General features: G+C 43.0%; 1 protein-coding gene across 3 annotated transcripts in view; it reads right to left on the bottom strand.

The window, feature by feature from the left end:
- Nucleotides 1-22522, bottom strand: part of LOC139756067 (putative N-acetylated-alpha-linked acidic dipeptidase) — a 160004-nt gene that overhangs the window by 102054 nt on the left and 35428 nt on the right. For 2 of the 3 annotated variants that reach the window (XM_071675078.1, XM_071675076.1), the window contains exon 2: nucleotides 4707-4844. In XM_071675078.1, coding sequence (XP_071531179.1) covers nucleotides 4707-4809 — 103 coding nt within the window. In that variant the 5' untranslated portion in view covers nucleotides 4810-4844. Of the gene's footprint in view, nucleotides 1-4706; nucleotides 4845-5039; nucleotides 6687-22522 lie in introns of those variants that run through there. The other variant, XM_071675077.1, reaches the window with a different exon arrangement.

Genomic DNA, 22522 nt, shown 5'->3' with positions numbered 1-22522 from the left:
CTCACCCGTCTCCTCCGTCGTTCCTCTCACCCGTCTCCTCCGTCGTTCCTCTCTCCCGTCTCCTCCGTCGTTCCTCTCACCCGTCTCCTCCGTCGTTCCTCTCTCCCGTCTCCTCCGTCGTTCCTCTCACCCGTCTCTTCCGTCGTTCCTCTCACCCGTCTCTTCCGTCGTTCCTCTCACCCGTCTCCTCCGTCGTTCCTCTCACCCGTCTCCTCCGTCGTTCCTCTCTCCCGTCTCCTCCGTCGTTCCTCTCTCCCGTCTCCTCCGTCGTTCCTCTCCCCCGTCTCCTCCGTCGTTCCTCTCACCCGTCTCTTCCGTCGTTCCTCTCTCCCGTCTCCTCCGTCGTTCCTCTCACCCGTCTCTTCCGTCGTTCCTCTCTCCCGTCTCTTCCATGGGGTTTCCATCAGCCGTGTTTATCCCCCGGGACAACACAGGTTCTCCTACAGCTTCCCTCTCGAGTCGCCAACAAAACCAATTTTCCATCACCAACTTTATATTGCTTCTTATTGTCGATATGACTCCCACAGGTTATATGGTATTGGAAATTATTAGAGTTCATATATATATATATATATATATATATATATATATATATATATATATATATATATATATATATGAAGATAAAACCCACAGTAGAGAAATTAAAGAATGATTCTGCGAGCATTATTTCTCACTCTCAGGACCCACTTCAGTAAAGTGACATCGAATTAAGTACTTTAAAACTTCGGCAAGAAAAATGTGGAGACAAGTTGGCAACACCAGGGGTTACGTATCACACGAATTGTCATACGTGTTTGGCCGGGGTTGGCAGCACTCGTATTGGCTGCAAGCGTTATGTGTCTAGACTCCACTTTACCGATTGAATGGTTGATATTTTCTCTACTGGCAATAATTATGGATTCTACAGTCTCTCATCTTAATACTACAGTTGAATTGAAATACCATCTAAGGCCTTAATCCAGTCCATAATGAGGTTGCGGAAAGAATTAGAAGTAGAAGAGCTTACTTGGTTACTTCTAATTGGTCTCTTGTGTTCAGCAACTCTAGTATCTAAACTGCAACTGATTTGTCCAGTGTGCGCCGTGTTACATTGGCTATAAGAAACGTTATAAACCCAAGCATTACCTTCCTGGGAAGATTGGAAAGTGGTAACATTTATAGAAGAGGTGAAGCGGATGAGTTTGTAGTATAATGAAGGACTGTTGAATGTGTTAGATGATCGGGTGGCTGATGTGGTGCGTTTGGGACGTGGATGGAGTTATACATAGCCGGAGTATCGCCCCAAGTGCTTTGTTGAAAAGAGAGGTGATGAATGCCTTGCGAAAGATGCTAAGCGGCTGGAGTACATAAGGTTGCAGTAAATGGGCTTGCAAAGGGAGACAGTGTTATTGCATCATTAGTTAGGATTTTCAGTGTGTGTATGCCATGAGTATTCGCAAAATGTCTGTATAGTGCCACTGTATAGAGGCAAGGGAAACAAGAGTGAATGTCACAGTTACAGAGGAATAAGTTTCTTGAGTATACTTGGTAAGTTGGATGAGAGAGTGGTGGCATGAAGAGAGAACCAGATTAGGGCGGAACAATGTGGTTTCAGAAGTAGTAGAGGATCAGGTGTTACTTTTGAAGAATCTGTATGAGAAATATTAAGGAAAAAAAAAGGTTCTGTATGTGGAATTTATGAATCTGGAGAAATAATATGATAGGGTTAACAGAGATGCTTTGTGGGAGATGTTAAGTATATATGGCGAGGGGAAAAACAAAAGCTAACAGAAGTATTTACGAGTTTCTATCAAGAGAGTAATCTGCGACAAGGGTGTGTGATGATAGGGTGGTGAGGAAGGTAAGTGCGGGTGTCTTTGAAAGACGGGGTTGGTCTGCAGTCTGTTAGAGGTTAGGGGGGCAGAGGGAGATGAGTCTGTTGTTGTTTGTTGTTGGCACGGCTCTGGCAGTAGACACGATTGAAAAGTGCAGAAACTGGTGACTGAGTCTGGGAGAAGGTGTAGGTGGAGAAAGTTGAGAGATAATGTGAGTTAGAATAAGGTTATTAGGTTTAGCAGAAGAGAGGGACAGACTGGGTGCAGTATGAGTTTGCAATGGAGAAAGCCTGTGGCAAGTGTGTTGTTTTTGATACCTAAGAGTGGATATGGCAGCAGATGGAATCGTGGAAGGTACATTAAACCACAGGGTGGGTGTTGGGGTTAAGGTCCTGGTTGCACTGAGGAGTATATGGAAAGAGAATTCACTGTCAGTAAGGGTAAAGTTAGTTATGTTTGATGGTGGTAAAGAGACCAATTGAGACCAATAATGGTGAGGAAGGTTCATCGAATACGACATGATACGGCAAGAGATGGGTATTGGTGACGAAAAGAGTATGTTTGCGAGAGAGCTGAAGAAAGTGTGCTGAAATGGTATGGATATACGAAGAGGATGAGTGAAGACAGGTTGACTAAGAGGGGATACATATCAGAAATGGAGTGTGCAAGGAGATAAGGGAGATTGAGGACGAGATGGGAGAATGTAATGAAACATGCTTTGAATTAGCTTGAGCGTACCATGCAGGAGGGTGTGAATTGTGCACACTGGATAGAGCAATTTAGAGTGATGTGGTGTACGTTGGGTGATGTGCTAGTAAAGTGCCAAAGGATCTCGACTGTAGATAGCGGGCTGTGTTTTCGGTGCATTATACGTAACAGATATAGAGAGAGTGGATGTGAAAAGTAAGGCTGTATTTTGTTTTTTCCCAACTTTCCTTCGCTTCGTGGGAAACGGGTAGAAAATGTGTGCGTATATGTATATGTATATATATATATATATATATATATATATATATATATATATATATATATCATTTATTATTTTTGCTTTGTCGCTGTCTCCCGCGTTAGCGAGGTAGCGCAAGGAAGCGGACGAAAGAATGGCCCAACCCACCCACGTGCACATGTATATATTTACACGTCCACACACGCACATATACATACCTGTACATTTCAACGTATACATATATATACATACACAGACATATACATATATACACATGTACATAATTCATTCTTGGTGCCTCCATTCATTCCCGTCGCCACTCCACCACACATGAAATGACACCCCCTCCCCCCGCACGCGCGCGAGGTAGCGCTAGGAAAAGACAACAAAGGCCACATTCCTTCACACTCAGCCTCTAGCTTTCATGTGTAATGCACCGAAACCACAGCTCCCTTTCCACATCCAGGCCCCGGTATACCACATCGTTCCAGTTCACTCTATTTCTTGCACGCATGTTTCTTCCTGCATGTTCAGGCCCCGATCGCTTAAAATCTTTTTCACTCCATCCTTCCACCTTCAATCTGGTCTCCCACCTCTCGTTCCCTCCACCTCTGACACATATATCCTCTTTGTCAATATTTCCTCGCTCATTCTCTCCATGTGACCAAACCATTTCAACACACCCTCCTCCGCTCTCTCAACCTCACTCTTTTTATTACCACACATCTCTCTTACCCTTTCATTACTTACTCGATCAAACCACCTCACACCACTTATTGTCCTCAGACATCTCATTTCCAACACATTCACCCTCCTTCGAACAACCATACCTATAGCCCACGCCTCGCAACCTTATAATATTGTTGGAACCACTATTCCTTCAACCATACCTATTTTTGCTTTTCGAGATAATGTTCTCGCCTTCCACACACACTCAACGCTCCCAGAACCTTAGTCTCCTCTCCCACCCTGTGATTCACTTCCGCTTCCATGGTTCCATCCGCTGCCAAATCCACCACCAGATATCTGAAACACTTCACTTCCTACAGTTTTTCTCCATTCAAACTTACCTCCCACTTGACTTGTCCCTCAACCCTACTGTACCTAATAATCTTGCTCTTATTCACATTTACTCTCAGCTTTCTTTTTTCACACACTTTACCAAACTCAGTCACCAGCTTCTACAGTTTCTCACCCGAATCAGCCACCAGCGCTGCATCATCAGCGAACAACAACTGACTCACTTCCTAAGCCCTCTCATCCACAACAGACTGCATACTTGCCCCTCTCTCCAAAACTCTTGCATTCTACTCCCTAACAACACCATCCATAAACAAATTAAACAACCATGGAGACATCACACACCCCTGCCGCAAACCGACATTCACTGGGAACCAATCACTTTCCTCTCTTCCTACTCGTACACATAAAAAATTTTCACTGCTTCTAGGAACTTGCCCCCCACACCATATACTCTTAATAACTTCCACAGAGCATCCCTATCAACTTTATCATATGCCTTCTCCAGATCCATAAATGCTACATACAAATCCATTTGCTTTTCTAAGTATTTCTTACAAACGTTCTTCAAAGCAAACACCTGATCCACACATCCTCTACCACTTCTGAAACCGCACTGCTCTTCCCCAATCTGATGCTCTGTACATGCCTTCACCCTCTCAATCAATACCCTCCAATGCGCAACAGAACAGACTTATACCTCTGTAATTTGAACACTCACTTTTATCCCCTCTGCCTTTGTACAATGGCACTATGCATGCATTCCGCCAATCCTCAGGCACTTCACCATGAGTCATACATACACTGAATACCCTCACCAACCAGTCAACAACACAGTCATTCCTTTTTTAATAAATTCCACTGCAGTACATATATATATATATAAAGGAAAAACCCTCATAGGGTCGATTTGTGTGACTCACCAACGATAGCAATCGAAACAACTGTCAGGACCAAGAGGATGACGGTGCCGACCAACAGCACCTTCTTTCCCCTGCGTCCCATCATCGACCCATCCATGTCCATCAGCGACGTCCGGGCTCAACACAACACGAGTAAACCTGGTCAGAAACACAGAAGAATAGACCTCATTCTCTGAAGATTATTGTAAAGCTAAATCTTAGGTTTACTACCATATACACATAAAATTCCAACCAAACTGAGCATATATATGGTATACATATGACTTTGACTCCTCACAACACAAACATGAACATAAAGGCCATAAAGAAGTTAGATTCACTAACATCACTCACCGGTACTCTGCTTCGGTAAGTTAGAGAATCCTTTCGTGTCTCTTTATGTCCCGTTCAAAAAGTTATTCATCCGCTCCACCTTAATCTATGCTTCACCTACCTGGTCACCCACCCTATCGAAAGCAAATGCTTCACCTACCTGGTCACCCTCCCTATCAAAAGCAAATGTATAAGAATTGCAAAATTCGCTAAACAAGAGACTTTGAGGAAGCAGCGGCTGCCTAGTACTCACACCCATTCAGCACATGCACAGTGAAACAAAAAGTACACTCAAAACAATCTCATTTCAACATGCTTGCACTCGGTTCTTTACAATAGCACTAGACCCTTCTCACCCAAACCACTTCATAACCAACCACCAATCCCTACGGAGGATCGAGTAGAGACTGACCCCAGTGCCTTACGCTTTGGAGACTTTAGTCAAGGCCTTATAGGTGGTAGGCATATTGTTGGTACCATCCACCTATCAGGAAGGAAGATAGATAGATAATTACATATAGACGTACATACATACACATACTTTAACACTCTACCACCACACTACATACTAAGCTCAAACAACATAGATGGAGTTAACCAACCATAAGCCCCCCATTTTCGCACGGTACTCGGAAATGGTTTCGAGGGAAGGCAGACGAGGGTGCACGGGTTGTGGGACGTGATTGGCCGGATACAAAGGACGGCAAAGGAATTCAAACATCAACAGACCACTGGTCCCTTTAAGCTGTTTGTGATAGTGGAGGCTATCAGAAACCGACAGATAAGTGTGATAAAACTTGGAAGGAATACAGATGACTGAGGCACAAGTTGGTTGGGTCGTGAGATTGAATTGAGAAAATTTGGAGCAAGTGAAGTGTTTCAGATACCTGGGGGTGGACATGGCAGCAAATATAACCATGGAAGCGGAAGTGAATCGTAGGATGGGTGAGGGGGGGCGAAGATTCCGTGCGCGTTGAGGAATGTGTGGAAAGAGAAGTATTTTTGTGGGAGAGCAAAAATAGGTATGTTTGAAAGTATATTGTGGATGAGAGGCATGGGTTATAGATAGGGTTGTACGGAGGAGGGTGGATGTGTTGGAAATGAAATGACTGAGGACAATGTGGCTTGTGGTGGTTTGATCGAGTAAGTAATGAAAGGGTGAGAGAGATTTGTGGTAATGATAAAAGTGTGGTTGAGAGACCAGAAGAGGGTGTATTGAAATGGTTTAGACACATGGAAAGAATGAATGAGGAGAGCTTGACAAAGAGGATAGAATGTGTGAGAAGTGGAGAGAACAAGGTGAAGGGGGAGACCATATTGGAGATGGAGGAATGAAGTGAAAAAGATTCTAACCGATCGGGGCCTGAACATGCAGGAAGGTGAAAGACGTGCACGGGATAGAGTGAACTGGGACGATGTGGTACACAAGGGGCGACCTGTTGTCAGTGGACTGAACCTTGGCATAGGAAGCGGCCGGGGGGAACTATGATAAGTTCTGCGAGGCCTGGATGTAGACAGGGAGCCGTGATTTCGGTGCATTGCACATAAAAGCTAGAGAATTGATGTGAGAGAATGCGGCCACACAGACCACACACACGACTAAAGTCCAAACGAGGTGGTCTGGGCTTTACTGGAAAAAAATGCAGTCCACTTGAAATGCAGTGAAAGAAAAGAATGGCAGAGCAAAGATTGCGTCCATACCCTAGAGAGAGAGAGAGAGAGAGAGAGAGAGAGAGAGAGAGAGAGAGAGAGAGAGAGAGAGAGAGAGAGAGAGGGAATATATGCAAAGACTTTATATCATACAGGTTCCGATGGGGTCACTTGTTTTATTGAATAGGTTAGAATATCAAAGTGTGAGGCAAGGAAAGGGTATTAGAGTTGGGAGGGAGGGAATGGTCCCTGGTCGCTGAGTACAGAGGATGGTGAGGAAAACGAGTTAGTTCCAGCGTTTTTCAAGTCCTATGGCGTTTCTGAACATTCCACGGCCTTCTACCCACCCAGCCCCACGCCTGAGGTATCGCATTTATCATACGTAAACTGATAAATCGTGTAGTGGGTGGGGATCAAATGACACATGTTGTTTTCATATTTGACAGGTATACGATCCGCTCAGTCTGACTTTCAACGTTTTCCTCAAATATCTATGTTCTTTTCATCTTTATTTTTGTGATTATTGTTTTTTTTCTCTCTCTCTCCCACGTTCGCAAAGTGAATGAAGATACAGAAACTGAACCATAAAATGTTTGTGACATACGATTAACGGTGACATTTTGCGGATGAATTTTATGAACCTAATACGCGAGGTAAAACCATAGCGGGATGGTAAATTGAGAAGTAACACAAACAGACAAAAACTATGTTCCCTAGAACTACATGTTCCTTAGAACTACGTGTATTGAGATTTCACCACTACATCATATGCTTACTTTGGGAGACCTCAATGTTCTACAGTGGTGATCAAGATGAAGTGCGAAGGTGAAGATTATCGTGCCGGGATTTTCAGGGTTGGGAAAACGCAGTTACATTCTTCAGTATCTTCATTTCGGGACCTAACCCGGGCTAAGCAGTATTATTCACGTCACCTTCTTTTTCACTTCACCTTCATATGAAATAAGACACTAGACTGATACATAATGCTAATTACCATTCACTCATTTCTCCGTGTGTGTCTGTCGACGATTCTTCTCAGAGCTGTCTCACGTATCGTTATAGGCACACATATGCCATAGAAAGCTATCGACAGCAGCCGTGACCCGCCCTATAGAGCTATGAACAGCACCTGTGACCCACCATAGAAAGCTATAGATAGTAGCCTCGAGCCTCCATAGAAAGTACCCCATTTTCCACTGCCAGTCTAGAAACCTACAGCAAATCCAAGACAAATACACATCACTCTTCAAAATACATCAACAGAGATTGACACCCATTTCGACACCACCAATCCCATTATCCCAACATCTACTCCATTTTGACAACACGTAACCTATTTGGACACCACCTATCCTGTTAATGACAACACCTATCCCATCATGACAGTAACACCTATCCTATTATGACACCGCCTTTCTTCGGGAGAAATCAGCGAACCTGGGCGATGACGAACGAGGTAAGCGGACATTCTTTCCCCCCCTTACGAATCATTGACGAACTGGCTGTTCCTGGCGTTGACGCCCTAATTACAATATCCGCAGCCGTCGGTGCTCTCTTGACCTTACTGACAGCCTCATTATTGCCTCACTCCTGCCGTGGCCGTGTCATTGTCAGCTGGCGTGTGCTGCTGACACCCGGGTTATTGCCACACCGCGCCCTTGGTGGTGGCGGAGGTTATGACTGACCCACCCGTGTGTGTGTGTGTGTGTGTGTGTGTGTGTGTGTGTGTGTGTTGTGTGTGTGTGTGTTATGCATATTCGCGCTCTCCTACGTGAGCGAGGTAACGACAAGAACAGAGGACTAAGCTGTCGAGGGAGAAAGCCTCACTTGGCTTCCATCTCTGTTCTTTCTTTGGGAGGGGAGGATATATATATATATATATATATATATATATATATATATATATATATATATATATATATATATATATATATATATTTGTACGTATAAAGAATTCCGCCAGCTCGAAGGGGCACTGCGAGTGAAAAGTCACTGAGCGAGGCTGTACGACTGGTAGTGCACACTCTCGTCAAAGACATTCTCTCGCCAAAAGTGTCTACATTCCCCTTATGCTGGAAGTAGCGCCGCCTTAGGTCCTGAATAGCACGAGGGGTTCATTCATATGAATTGGTCCTGAGGTAATTACATGTATACCAGAAGAGAAATGATATCAGAGAAGTAGATAAGTACTCGGAATGCCCATGAAATGATTAAAGGTATTCTGAAACGAATTAAGAAAGAAATTAGTTGGCGGAATATGAAGACAGACAGTGACAAGTTGAAGAGATTCTCTGTGTTGATAGTATTCCAGAGTCAGGGAGATAATGATATTTGCGAAGCCCAGTGATGTTTATTTTCTCTCTCTTTGAAATGGATTCACAACCAAAATATGTATTTGCAAAGCCCAATAGTATTTATTTCTCTCTCTCTCTCTCTCTCTCTCTCTCTCTCTCTCTCTCTCTCTCTCTCTCTCTGAAATGGATTCACAACCAAAGTGTGGAAGGGAATGAATTCAATAATGATCAAATGATTCGATAGTCATTTCCTCCACAAATTTGGTTGGTTTCCGCCGACATACAGCGAAAGCTTGATGACGCCTGTATCCATGACGACTGATAATGATTATTCACAGTTCTACAAATGACATGTAGATAGTCATTTGTGATTATTAATTGCGAAATTTTAGGCGATAGAATATTGTTAAAAATCAACGGATGCAAAGATATATATATATATATATATGTATATGTGTGTGTGTGTGTGTGTGTGTGTGTGTGTGTGTAATCGATGGTATAGTCCCTGAAGAAGTTGAGCGGTTTGAGCGAACACCCTCCCTCCTTTCCCTTCCCTCGTCATAATCATCTTTAAAGCTGAAGAACCAGGTCAACTTATTAGCGATCAGTTCCGCCAGCTACCAGAAACTTCCCAACCTTGAAAACACCTGCTGCTCAGCCTGCCTTCCACTCCAACACTCCCTCAATCAAGAATTTGAAATCACCAGAGTTACATAGCCTCAAGGTAGAGCGCTCTCGATTCACTCAAGTAGACAATGACATTTTTATGACCAGTTAGACGAAATTTGTTACGAATAGAATTCTGTTTTATTGAGAGACTGGCTAGTATAGTACCTCCCTCTTCCCTGGAACAGCTAAGGTGTGGAATTCACTTCCTCCCTTTGTCTTTCCCTCGTCACATAGCCTTACTTCCTTTAAAGGCCAGGTTTACGAAGACTTGCGGAACCTTGATTAATTTCTATTTCTTTTTTTTTTCTACCTTTTTTTCTTTCGTCCAAGATGGCCTTGACTGTGGCATGTTACTTGCCCATGCCAGGTCTGTCACCACTAAGAAAGACTTTTTATAGCGAACCGGGAGGAGAATCCTTGTTCTTGTGGCTCCTGGCTTGGACTCTGTACAAACTTTCTTAATGCTACACGAAAACAGTTCAGCGAGAAACCTACTCGAGACACGAATGTATCAGATTTAATCTTAGCTACAGACGAAGATCTTGACAATACTGTCGTGGTTGGAGCAAGTGGTCGCAGACAAATCACACCTGAAATACCTCTCGATGATGATTCTAACGTTGGTCAGTTGGTCAGTATGACAGACGTGAAGAATTACATCCAGAGTAGGTGAGTTCAGTCAGTAATGACTCGTTGTAATGAAGCAGTACAGACTCACGGGTAATCGCTTTGCTTGGAATGAGGCAAATGAACTGATCAGAACAATTGAAAGTAACACTATATTTAAGGTTAGAAATATGCTTGACAGATGCTTCGCTTCAAGACCAAGAGTGAAGTTAACAGCGCCTCCATATTCTTAAAAGCTTGACGAAATTAAATATATTGTCTAAAAATTTTCTAATTTCTCAACTAAGCTTTTTGTTTTTGATCACTCCTAACATGAAAATTGCTTGGAAAGGAACCAGTGGGTTGCTTTCTCTTACGTTCCTTCCCACTTGATTGAATTTCACAAACGCACTGAAGACACCAAGTGGTCTGATGCTGATTGAATTCCTTTGTATTTGCAATGAAACTCTGCAAGGGATTCTCCTCTTTACCAGGCAGACCCACTCTGGTCCTTCGTCAATGCTTTCCTTTATCAGTCAAATGGCCTCAGTATCTGAGGGACATTTTATTCCTCAGTACTGAAGTCAACAAGCCCATTATCTCTCAGTGAGTTGCTCACTGCAATCCATTGTCGTCAGCTGGATCCCCAACTTACTTTGTGAAAGTTTCGTGCTCATTTGGGTTTCACATAGGTACTGTGAGTTCCAGAGACCCTCAGCACTTATCATATAGACTTCATCTACCACACACTACCTCGTTAAATTCCTGTATCCTGTGTTTCTCTCTCCTTATCCTTACATAGCAGGAGCTTTTAGAAAAGACGCAGAAAATGGTGCATATCTCTCTCTTTCTTGCGTTACCCATCAGGAGGCGCTCAACACACTGGTCCTCCAGCCTCTTCTCTTAACCATCACCTGGCCCTCATCCTGCGGTTCAAGGATAAGCAAGCTACTCCACCATCCTCGCTACCGTCGTCTCCTACCACCTGCGGTTCCTACGTTCCCGACCTGCGAAGGACTTCGCAGCAGTCCTTAGTCACTGGCATTAACGAAGTGATGGAGATTTTAAAAGCGATATTCTAAATACAGCAGAATGGCTGCAGTACTATAGGCGTTCGCCAAACCTAACCACAGGCTTCTTAAGGGATGAAATCACATTCAAAGAAATGGCATCTAAATCTTCCATCCTCAAATCCTCTCAACTCCCCTCTCCTCCGCTTATATTCTTTTGTCTCTCTTGCTCTTCTCTCCTCGAGTATTTGTGTCAGGCCTGCCACAGGCACTGCGAGTGACATCGAATGAATAATGAAGGTATTTAGTTTGGGAGGGGAATGTATAGTCGAGCGATCGCTTGATATAGTGATCCCTGGCGGGTGCTGGAGACGGAGATTGGCCCTGCCGATGCTCGTCAGAGGCAATTATAAACCGTACGTACCACTGGGAGCTAGGGAGAGCTGAGACCACATTATGTCTGTGAGGAGCAAGGGCATTGCACATCCTCTGAGGAGCCGTGACCAGCAAATACTGTGACAAACGGTTCTTTCCGCGGAGGGATGATTAACTCTGGACTAGTAGCAAGAGGACGCTGTGATCAGATCACACTCGTAAATATGTCCAGAGCTACGAGGAATAGACGTTGTAATGAGGTAAGACCTGGTCCAGGTAAGGTGATGAGTTGATACCATTTGGTGCTGGATTGAGCTGGTGCGATCATGAGTTAATACTACTTGGTGCTGGGAAGAGCACGGTTGAGGCACATTACTATATTCGCTGTGAGAAGCTAGGAGTTTATAGATGCTCGGTTGAACTAGAAACAGTAGACGCTGTGTTGTAAACATGTGTGTTTAACAGCGTGCTGTGATGAGCAAGAACGGGTCTCTACCCGCAGAAGATGGTAGATTGAGAGGTGCCGAGACGCAGCCAGTACCACACGCCACAACCTCCTCTGGGAATATGGTCCACGTAAGTGATAGATTCTAGATACCATTTCCCTTCCTCACTTCTGGAGGTCGATTTAGCACGGATGTCCGACCTACAATATTTTTCCTTTCCCACTTATATTGCACTTTCCAAGCTTTTTTGGCGAGGAAGAAGAAGAAAAAATATATGGCCTCATGAAAATCGACATAACACTACAGGAAATAGAGGATAAATCTTCTTATTTGAAAGCCTTTCTCCTACCCCGCCAAAAAAAAAAAAAAAAAATCGACCTTGAAGTCAAATAAAGTTGATGAAAATGGTCATGACAATGCCACATGTCGCCAAGACCGCAGCAGACGCAATCTCCACGTTTACAGCCGTCGTAAAACATGACAAAAGTGTGAACAACTGCGCCTGACTCCACGACGCCTCCCGAGGGATACATCATGACAGGCACTGCTTGTTACTTGATGCCATCATGAAGCACACACACACACACACACACTCTCTCTCTCTCTCTCTCTCTCTCTCTCTCTCTCTCTCTCTCTCTCTCTCTCTCTCTCTCTCGATATATCTATCTGTCTGTCTACCTATATCTATCTATCTCTATCTGTCAATCTATCTACCTATCTATCTATCTATCTATCTATATATATATATATATATATATATATATATATATATATATATATATATGTATATATATATATATATATATATGATCACACTAGACCGCGATGAAAGTTATCAGGGTGACATTACACTTCAGGAGTTCATACACTTTCATTTTTTCATTTAACATGTCAATTTTTTCTATGCATGTGGCACGACATGTTTCGTGGAGACGGTCCACCTCACCAGGTGCCAGCACTTAACAAAGTTATTTGAATCGCAACATCACACCTGAGTCCTGCCGTCTATCACCAACCAGTACAGACCAACCACTGTCCACCGCTGTGTCTGGCAGTCACCGTTGGAAGGGAGAGTGATTATGGGGGCTCACGTGGCAGGGGTTGACCTGGGTACAAGGAGGGAGGGTGTGTCTTGAACAACATTTATGTTTTCGTGTTTTGTCAATACTCTCATGATGATTTGCTTAATGCTGTGATGGGTTTTAGAGTTGCTTGGGACAAATTTAAAGTTCTTTGGTATTAGCAATTAAGGCAGATTCAGTGACGTTGCGTGGTGGCATAATCAGCAGAGTGGTATAGAAGAACGGGATGTTCAAGATGCATGAGGTGATCATGTTCATGACAATGTTTAGCGATCGCATTCCAGTGGTCATCCCTGCGCACTACATGATGGTGCCAATAACACCTCTTTCTTACAGGCTTTCCGATCTGGCATATGTATATGTATATATATATATATATATATATATATATATATATATATATATATATATATATATATATATATATATATATATGTTATCCCTGGGGATAGGGGAGAAAGAATACTTCCCACGTATTCCCTGCGTGTCGTAGAAGGCGACTAAAAGGGAAGGGAGCGGGGGGCTGGAAATCCTCCCCTCTCATTTTTTTTTTTTTTTATTTTCCAAAAGAAGGAACAGAGAAGGGGGCCAGGTGAGGATATTCCCTCAAAGGCCCAGTCCTCTGTTCTTAACGCTACCTTGCTGACGCGGGAAATGGCGAATAGTTACAAAAAAAAAAAAATATATATATATATATATATATATATATATATATATATATATATATATATATATATATATATATATATATATGTGTGTGTGTGTGTGTGTGATCCAAAAAAAGAAGAAAAATGTGTATAAAGATACTGTTGAGTTATCATTGCTGGTAGTACTTACTAGAAATTATTAATTGAGAGTTGATAATGTTCAAGTGAGATTACTATGGAAGCCCATAGCTATGGTTTAAGGAAAACCCCTTAACTCGACATGAATGACCCCAACCAGGTCAATGGACTGCCAAGCATACTTTGACTACTCACTTTCCTGGAGGCTAAGGAAAAGCCAATAACGTTACATTTAATACCCAGATAGAATGACAAGTTAATGAGCGTAAGCCCGCAGTGACTGGAATTCTAATATCTATCTAGTTGCAACACTTGTAACATAATCAGTCATTATGCACGGGTCCGCGGACATTATTGCATTAAACATCTAAGGCTACTCACGCTACAAGAGATAATGTGGCATGTATCCTAACACAAGTGCTTGAATATCTAAAGCGACTCACAGTCTCGGAAATAATGTGGCATGTATCCTAAAACACAAGTGCTAATAGTATTTCAACATACTAATTCACCGTTGCAAGGGACCTCTTGCTCTCTGGTGCTAAGAGTTCACTTGAGTGTGGACCACATGGTCTTAGCTGGGTTTTTTTTAGTAGCTGGACAGCAGCTGGGTCTCTGGGCGTGGGTGTGTGTCTGTGGCCTAGCGATGGATCCTCGTTCTCCACGTCAGGTCGGTCCGTGCTCGCTTTTCCCGCAAGGGCTGGGTCAATTAGCCCCAAAGGAGCACGTCCTTAGTCCTCTTCCCAACTGGGACCTTGACTGGTGCCCTACAGATGCTCGACCCAAACAGGTGCTCGACTGAAATAGGTGCTCGGTCCACATAGGCTGGACTCAACCTGGCTGGCCTGTAGGAATTGAAGTTATCATTGTCCCTCATAGACACATTATTGGCTTACTACCCTAAAAGGGTGGGGGCGAGCCATGCACGCTTTATAAAAACACCTTTTGTAACAAATCGAGGTCCTGACTTACCAGGATTTCTTAGTGGATGTTGAATGATATGCCTCGCGGGCTGGTAAACTGTCTCTTAGTAGATACGATACAAACTGACACTGAGTGACTGAGTCTCGTTCGTGTACTGTGTGACCCGGAATCACGACGGCTTGCCAAAGCGATCATTTCAGTTTCCCTGATGACTTACTTCACTTTGTCACTTTTCCACTCGCGATACATTTTCATGGTGTCATTATTTGAAACGGTTTCACTGTATGTTCTTATATGAGCACCGTACATAGTAAACTTTTACACTTGGCGTAATCCTATTTGGGAACTGCTATGGACGAGAACTCCTCACTTATTAGTTTCATTTATTTCATTTATTTCTGTAATTATCCTACACAGCTGTACTCATGATACATGCCACGGGCTATTTTACGTGCAGATTCCTTACATTATTCTTACAATATGATACTTTGCTGCTTACTAGCTAAACAACATTATAAAAGTACCTATAATTGGCATCCATTACCCTCGCGGGAGGGAAGTGATGGGGATGAGGAGGAGGGTGGGTCAGCATGTGGCTGTCGGCCACTCGCTGTTGACCCTGGTCACCGATCAACACCGTGTGGTTACCAATATATGATCTCCCTCCCGCATATAGTTGGCTCTAGTAACAATGTATATTCTAAATCACATGCTATAATATTCCTAATATATCACATAGCAACGATGAGTCAAGCATCCTCAACTATCATAGAGTTTAGGCAGACATCACGACAACACTGGCTATAATCCGATTCCTCAGTCCCCGTCTGTGTTTGTTTTGCCCGACAGCGACATGACTGTGTGATAACATTATGCACACAATCAGATCTGTCCTTGTTCAACAACACGTGTCCCCTGTTACATCTACTCTGTCTCACGCACACACACACACACACACACACACACACACACACACACACACACACACACATATATATATATATATATATATATATATATATATATATATATATATATATATATATATATAGATAGATAGATAGATAGATAGATAGATAGATAGATAGATATATGCTAGCCTGAGCCAAGTACCCATTTTATCGACCAACCCCTAAGTGTGGATGAATACCTGGGCTGACTGAAGACCTACTGTCGCAACCTGGACTCGAACCTATGCCCTCGACCCTGAGCGGCCCTTGCATGCGTTAAGGTCAGGACCGCTGACCGTTACACCACGGTAGTCCACAAGATGTCTGTACACAGAGCAAGTGGCTTGGTTATGTGGCATATTTTGATATTCATAACTGCTGAATTCCTAAGTCGGAGTTTTAACATTATAGGAGTCTGGTATAGCCAGTTTTACATACGGAAGCAATTAGAATATCCCAACTTCTTCAGCTGGCATTTTATGTGTGATTCATGCTCCAAATATTGTGGACCACGTAGTCTCACGACTCTCTAAGGTAAACTTGAAATGACTCTTTACTTATTTTGTTCAGGGTGATTGCTGTAAAACACGTAGAGAACTTACAAAGGAAATAAGTTTTCTGTAGACTGTAGTACACACACACACACACGCACACACACACACACACACACACACACACACACACACACCATATACCCCCTTCCTTTTCCCTCTCCTTGGTCGTCCACACTGGCATGTCCTCTGCAAGGCGAATGAAATCCAATATCCTTCTCAAGATCTTGGGGACAGATTTCAAAGCTTGGGTTCCCACAGGGTGGATAAGCCCGGATGACCAGCTCAGCCAAGCTTAGCCTTTTTCACGTCTGTGAAATCCCAGGGACTTGGAGGGTAGACTCCCTTAACAGGTAATAAGAGACCTTAGCAGTACTCCAGGCTTTGCTTGGGCAGCCCTTCCACACAAGTGAATCTCTGAACTTTGGGTCTAGCAAGAGAATCCTCAGCCTTTTCTCCCCAGACTCGCACCTCAGACTTAAACATTTAACACCCACGGTGCACGCGATGTGGTTCCTCAACGACATGATTGCTGGGTAGCGGCGGCCACCGTTAAAACGGTTGTGGACCCAAGTTACACAATATTCAAACGAGGTCCTTTCCCTAGGGTAGGCCAGAGTCTCCAAATTGGCTAGCGTTGAGGCAAGTTAGGGTCGGATCTTGGGTGGTCTTGGGTAAAGTAGATTGGCTTTAACTGCTTCAGGCCAATATATCCCCTCTGTCCTTCAAAGGCCTCCCCAATTATTCTTTTTTATTCTTTTTCTTTTTTTTTAAATTCACTCTTTGTGGATTAATAGAGTTACCCCATAGGAGACGAGAGAGTTGTTGCAGTCACCGAGATTCCGCCGTTTCTTGGATCCCATGTTCGAATAAATTTATTTTTTTTTCTTTTTAACTTTTTTCTTTTTTTTTTTTTGCAGGACATGACAACCCTTCCCCTCCCCTGGAGTTGAAATTATTTTTTTCGAGTGAATGAGAAAATTCCTTTCGACGTGAGAACATGTATTCGCAGGAAGCTCGTTGATTTATAAATCTTTCTTCTACTGGGTAAGTTCATCAAGAAACAAAAAGAGTGGCGCTATGAAAGAATATACTTACTCCATATTTATCTGTCTATCTGTCTATCTATCTGTACATATATATATATATATATATATATATATATATATATATATATATATATATATATATATATATATATATATATATATATATTTCTTTTTTTTTTTTTTTGCTTTGTCCCTGTCTCCCGCGTTTGCGAGGTAGCGCAAGGAATGGCCCACCCCACCCCCATACACATGTATATATATACACGTCCACACACGCAAATATACATACCCATACATCTCAATGTACACATATATATACACACACAGACACATGCATATATACACATGCACACAATTCACAATGTCTGCCTTTATTCATTCCCATCGCCACCTCGCCACACATGGAATAACAACCCCCTCCCCCCTCATGTGTGCGAGGTAGCGCTAGGAAAAGACAACAAAGGCCCCATTCGTTCACACTCAGTCTCTAACTGTCATGCAATAATGCCCGAAACCACAGCTCCCTTTCCACATCCAGACCCCACAGAACTTTCCATGGTTTACCCCAGACGCTTCACATGCCCTGATTCAATCCATTGACAGCACGTCGACCCCGGTATACCACATCGATCCAGTTCACTCTATTCCTTGCCCGCCTTTCACCCTCCTGAATGTTCAGGCCTCGATCACTCAAAATCTTTTTCACTCCATTTTTCCACCTCCAATTTGGTCTCCCACTTCTCCTCGTTCCCTCCACCTCCGACACATATATCCTCTTGGTCAATCTTTCCTCTCTCATTCTCTCCATGTGTCCAAACCATTTCAAAACACCCTCTTCTGCTCTCTCAACCACGCTCTTTTTATTTCCACACATCTCTCTTACCCTTACATTACTTACTCGATCGAACCACCTCACACCACATATTGTCCTCAGGCATCTCATTTCCAGCACATCCACCCTCCTGGGCACAACTCTATCCATAGCCCACGCCTCGCAACCATACAACATTGTTGGAACCACTATTCCTTCAAACATACCCATTTTTGCTTTCCGAGATAATGTTCTCGACTTCCACACATTCTTCAAGGCTCCCAGGATTTTCGCCCCCTCCCCCACCCTATGATTCACTTCCGCTTCCATGGTTCCATCCGCTGCCAGACCCACTCCCAGATATGTAAAACACTTTCCTTCCTCCAGTTTTTCTCCATTCAAACTTACCTCCCAATTGACTTGACCCTCAACCCTACTGTACCTGATAACCTTGCTCTTATTCACATTTACTCCTAACTTTCTTCTTTCACACACTTTACCAAACTCAGTCACCAGCTTCTGCAGTTTCTCACATGAATCAGCCACCAGCGCTGTATCATCAACGAACAACAACTGACTCACTTCCTAAGCTCTCTCATCCCCAACAGACTTCATACTTGCCCCTCTTTCCAAAACTCTTGCATTTACCTCCCTAAAAACCCCATCCATAAACAAATTAAACAACCATGGAGACATCACACACCCCTGCCGCAAACCTACATTCACTGAGAACCAATCACTTTCCTCTCTTCCTACACGTACACATGCCTTACATCCTCGATAAAAACTTTTCACTGCTTCTTACAACTTGCCTCCCACACCATATATTCTTAACACCTTCCACAGAGCATCTCTATCAACTCTATCATATGCCTTCTCCAGATCCATAAATGCTACATACAAATCCATTTGCTTTTCTAAGTATTTATAACATGCATTCTTCAAAGCAAACACCTGATCCACACATCCTCTACCACTTCTGAAACCACACTGCTCTTCCCCAATCTGATGCTCTGTGCATGCCTTCACCATCTCAATCAATAATCTCCCATATAATTTACCAGGAATACTCAACAAACTTATACCTCTGTAATTTGAGCACTCACTCTTATCCCCTTTGCCTTTATACAATGGCACTATGCACGCATTCCGCCAATCCTCAGGCACCTCACCATGAGTCATACATACATTAAATAACCTTACCAACCAGTCAACAATACAGTCACCCCCTTTTTTAATAAATTCCACTGTAATACCATCCAAACCCACTGCCTTGCCGGCTTTCATCTTCCGCAAAGCTTTTACTGCCCCTTCTCTGTTTACCAAATCATTTTCCCTAACCCTCTCACTTTGCACACCACCTCGACCAAAACACCCTATATCTGCCACTCTATCATCAAACACATTCAACAAACCTTCAAAATACTCACGCCATCTCCTTCTCACATCACCACTACTTGTTATCACCTTCCCATTAGCCCCCTTCACTGAAGTTCCCATTTGCTCCCTTGTCTTACGCACTTTATTTACCTCCTTCCAGAACATCTTTTTATTCTCCCTAAAATTTAATGATACTCTCTCACCCCAACTCTCATTTGCCCTCTTTTTCACCTCTTGCACCTTTCTCTTGACCTCCTGTCTCTTTCTTTTATACCTCTCTCATTCATTTGCATTTTTTCCCTGCAAAAATCGTCCAAATGTCTCTCTCTTCTCTTTCACTAATAATCTTACTTCTTCATCCTACCACTCACTACCCTTTCTAATCAACCCACATCCCACGCTTCTCATGCCACAAGCATCTTTTGCGCAAGCCATCACTTCTTCCCTAAATACATCCCATTCCTCCCCCACTCCCCTTTAACTCATATATATATATATATATATATATATATATATATATATATATATATATATATATATATATATATAAGGAGAGATAGGTAGTATGTTTTAGGAAAGGAACCTGGATGTTTTGGCTCTGAGTGAAACGAAGCTAAAGGGTAAAGGGGAGGAGTGGTTTGGGAATGTCTTGGGAGTAAAGTCAGGGGTTAGTGAGAGGACAAGAGCAAGGGAAGGAGTAGCACTACTCCTGAATCAGGAGTTGTGGGAGTATGTGATAGAGTGTAAGAAAGTAAGTTCTACATTGATATGGGTAAAACTGAAAGTTGATGGAGAGAGATGGGTGATTATTGGTGCATATGCACCTGGGCATGAGAAGAAAGATCATGAGAGGCAAGTGTTTTGGGAGCAGCTGAATGAGTGTGTTAGTGGTTTTGATGCACAAGACCGGGTTATAGTGATGGGTGATTTGAATGCAAAGGTGAGTAATGTGGCAGTTGAGGGAATAATTGGTATACATGGAGTGTTCAGTGTTGTAAATGGAAATGGTGAAGAGCTTTTAGATTTATGTGCTGAAAAAGGACTGGTGATTGGGAATACCTGGTTTAAAAAGTGAGATATACATAAGTATACGTATGTAAGTAGGAGAGATGGCCAGAGAGCGTTATTGGATTACGTGTTAATTGATAGACGCACGAAAGAGAGACTTTTGGATGTTAATGTGCTGAGAGGTGCAACTGGAGGGATGTCTGATCATTATCTTGTGGAAGCGAAGGTGAAGATTTGTGGGGGTTTTCAGAAAAGAAGAGAGAATGTTGGGGTGAAGAGAGTGGTGAGAGTAAGTGAGCTTGGGAAGGAGACTTGTGTGAGGAAGTACCAGGAGACACTGAGTACAGAATGGAAAAAGGTGAGAATAAAGGAGGTAAGGGGAGTGGGGGAGGAATGGGATGTATTTAGGGAAGCAGTGATGGCTTGCGCAAAAGATGCTTGTGGTATGAGAAGCGTGGGAGGTGGGTTGATTAGAAAAGGTAGTGAGTGGTGGGATGAAGAAGTAAAATTATTAGTGAAAGAGAAGAGAGAGGCATTTGAACGATTTTTGCAGGGAAAAAATGCAAATCAGTGGGAGAGGTATAAAAGAAAGAGGCAGGAGGTCAAGAGAAAGGTGCAAGAGGTGAAAAAGAGGGCAAATGAGAGTTGGGGTGAGAGAGTATCATTAAATTTTAGGGAGAATAAAAAGATGTTCTGGAAGGAGGTAAATAAAGTGCGTAAGACAAGGGAGCAAATGGGAACTTCAGTGAAGGGGGCTAATGGGGAGGTGATAACAAGTAGTGGTGATGTGAGAAGGAGATGGAGTGAGTATTTTGAAGGTTTGTTGAATGTGTTTGATGATAGAGTGGCAGATATAGGGAGTTTTGGTCGAGGTGGTGTGCAAAGTGAGAGGGTTAGGGAAAATGATTTGGTAAACAGAGAAAAGGTAGTAAAAGCTTTGCGGAAGATGAAAGCCGGCAAGGCAGTGGGTTTGGATGGTATTGCAGTGGAATTTATTAAAAAAGGGGGTGACTGTATTGTTGACTGGTTGGTAAGGTTATTTAATGTATGTATGACTCATGGTGAGGTGCCTGAGGATTGGCGGAATGCGTGCATAGTGCCATTGTATAAAGGCAAAGGGGATAAGAGTGAGTGCTCAAATTACAGAGGTATAAGTTTGTTGAGTATTCCTGGTAAATTATATGGGAGGGTATTGATTGAGAGGGTGAAGGCATGCACAGAGCATCAGATTGGGGAAGAGCAGTGTGGTTTCAGAAGTGGTAGAGGATGTGTGGATCAGGTGTTTGCTTTGAAGAATGTATGCGAGAAATACTTAGAAAAACAAATAGATTTGTATGTAGCATTTATGGATCTGGAGAAGGCATATGATAGAGTTGATATAGATGCTCTGTGGAAGGTTTTAAGAATATATGGTCTGGGAGGCAAGTTGTTAGAAGCAGTGGAAAGTTTTTATCGAGGATATAAGGCATGTGTACATGTAGGAAGAGAGGAAAGTGATTGGTTCTCAGTGAATGTAGGTTTGCGGCAGGGGTGTGTGATGTCTCCATGGTTGTTTAATTTGTTTATGGATGGGGTTGTTAGGGAGGTGAATGCAAGAGTTTTGGAAAGAGGGGCAAGTATGCAGTCTGTTGTGGATGAGAGAGCTTGGAAAGTGAGTCAGTTGTTGTTCGCTGATGATACAGCGCTGGTGGCTGATTCATGTAAGAAACAGCAGAAGCTGGTGACTGAGTTTGGTAAAGTGTGTGAAAGAAGAAAGTTAAGAGTAAACGTGAATAAGAGCAAGGTTATTAGGTACAGTAGTGTTGAGGGTCAAGTCATTGGGAGGTAAGTTTGAATGGAGAAAAGCTGGAGGAAGTGAAGTGTTTTAGATATCTGGGAGTGGATCTGGCAGCGGATGGAACCATGGAAGCGGAA

The sequence above is a fragment of the Panulirus ornatus genome, chromosome 20 (genome assembly GCF_036320965.1).
Source record: "Panulirus ornatus isolate Po-2019 chromosome 20, ASM3632096v1, whole genome shotgun sequence".
NCBI lineage: Eukaryota > Metazoa > Arthropoda > Malacostraca > Decapoda > Palinuridae > Panulirus > Panulirus ornatus.
The sequence above is the reverse complement of the archived record's forward strand: the minus strand, read 5'-3'. Positions and strand labels throughout refer to the sequence as shown.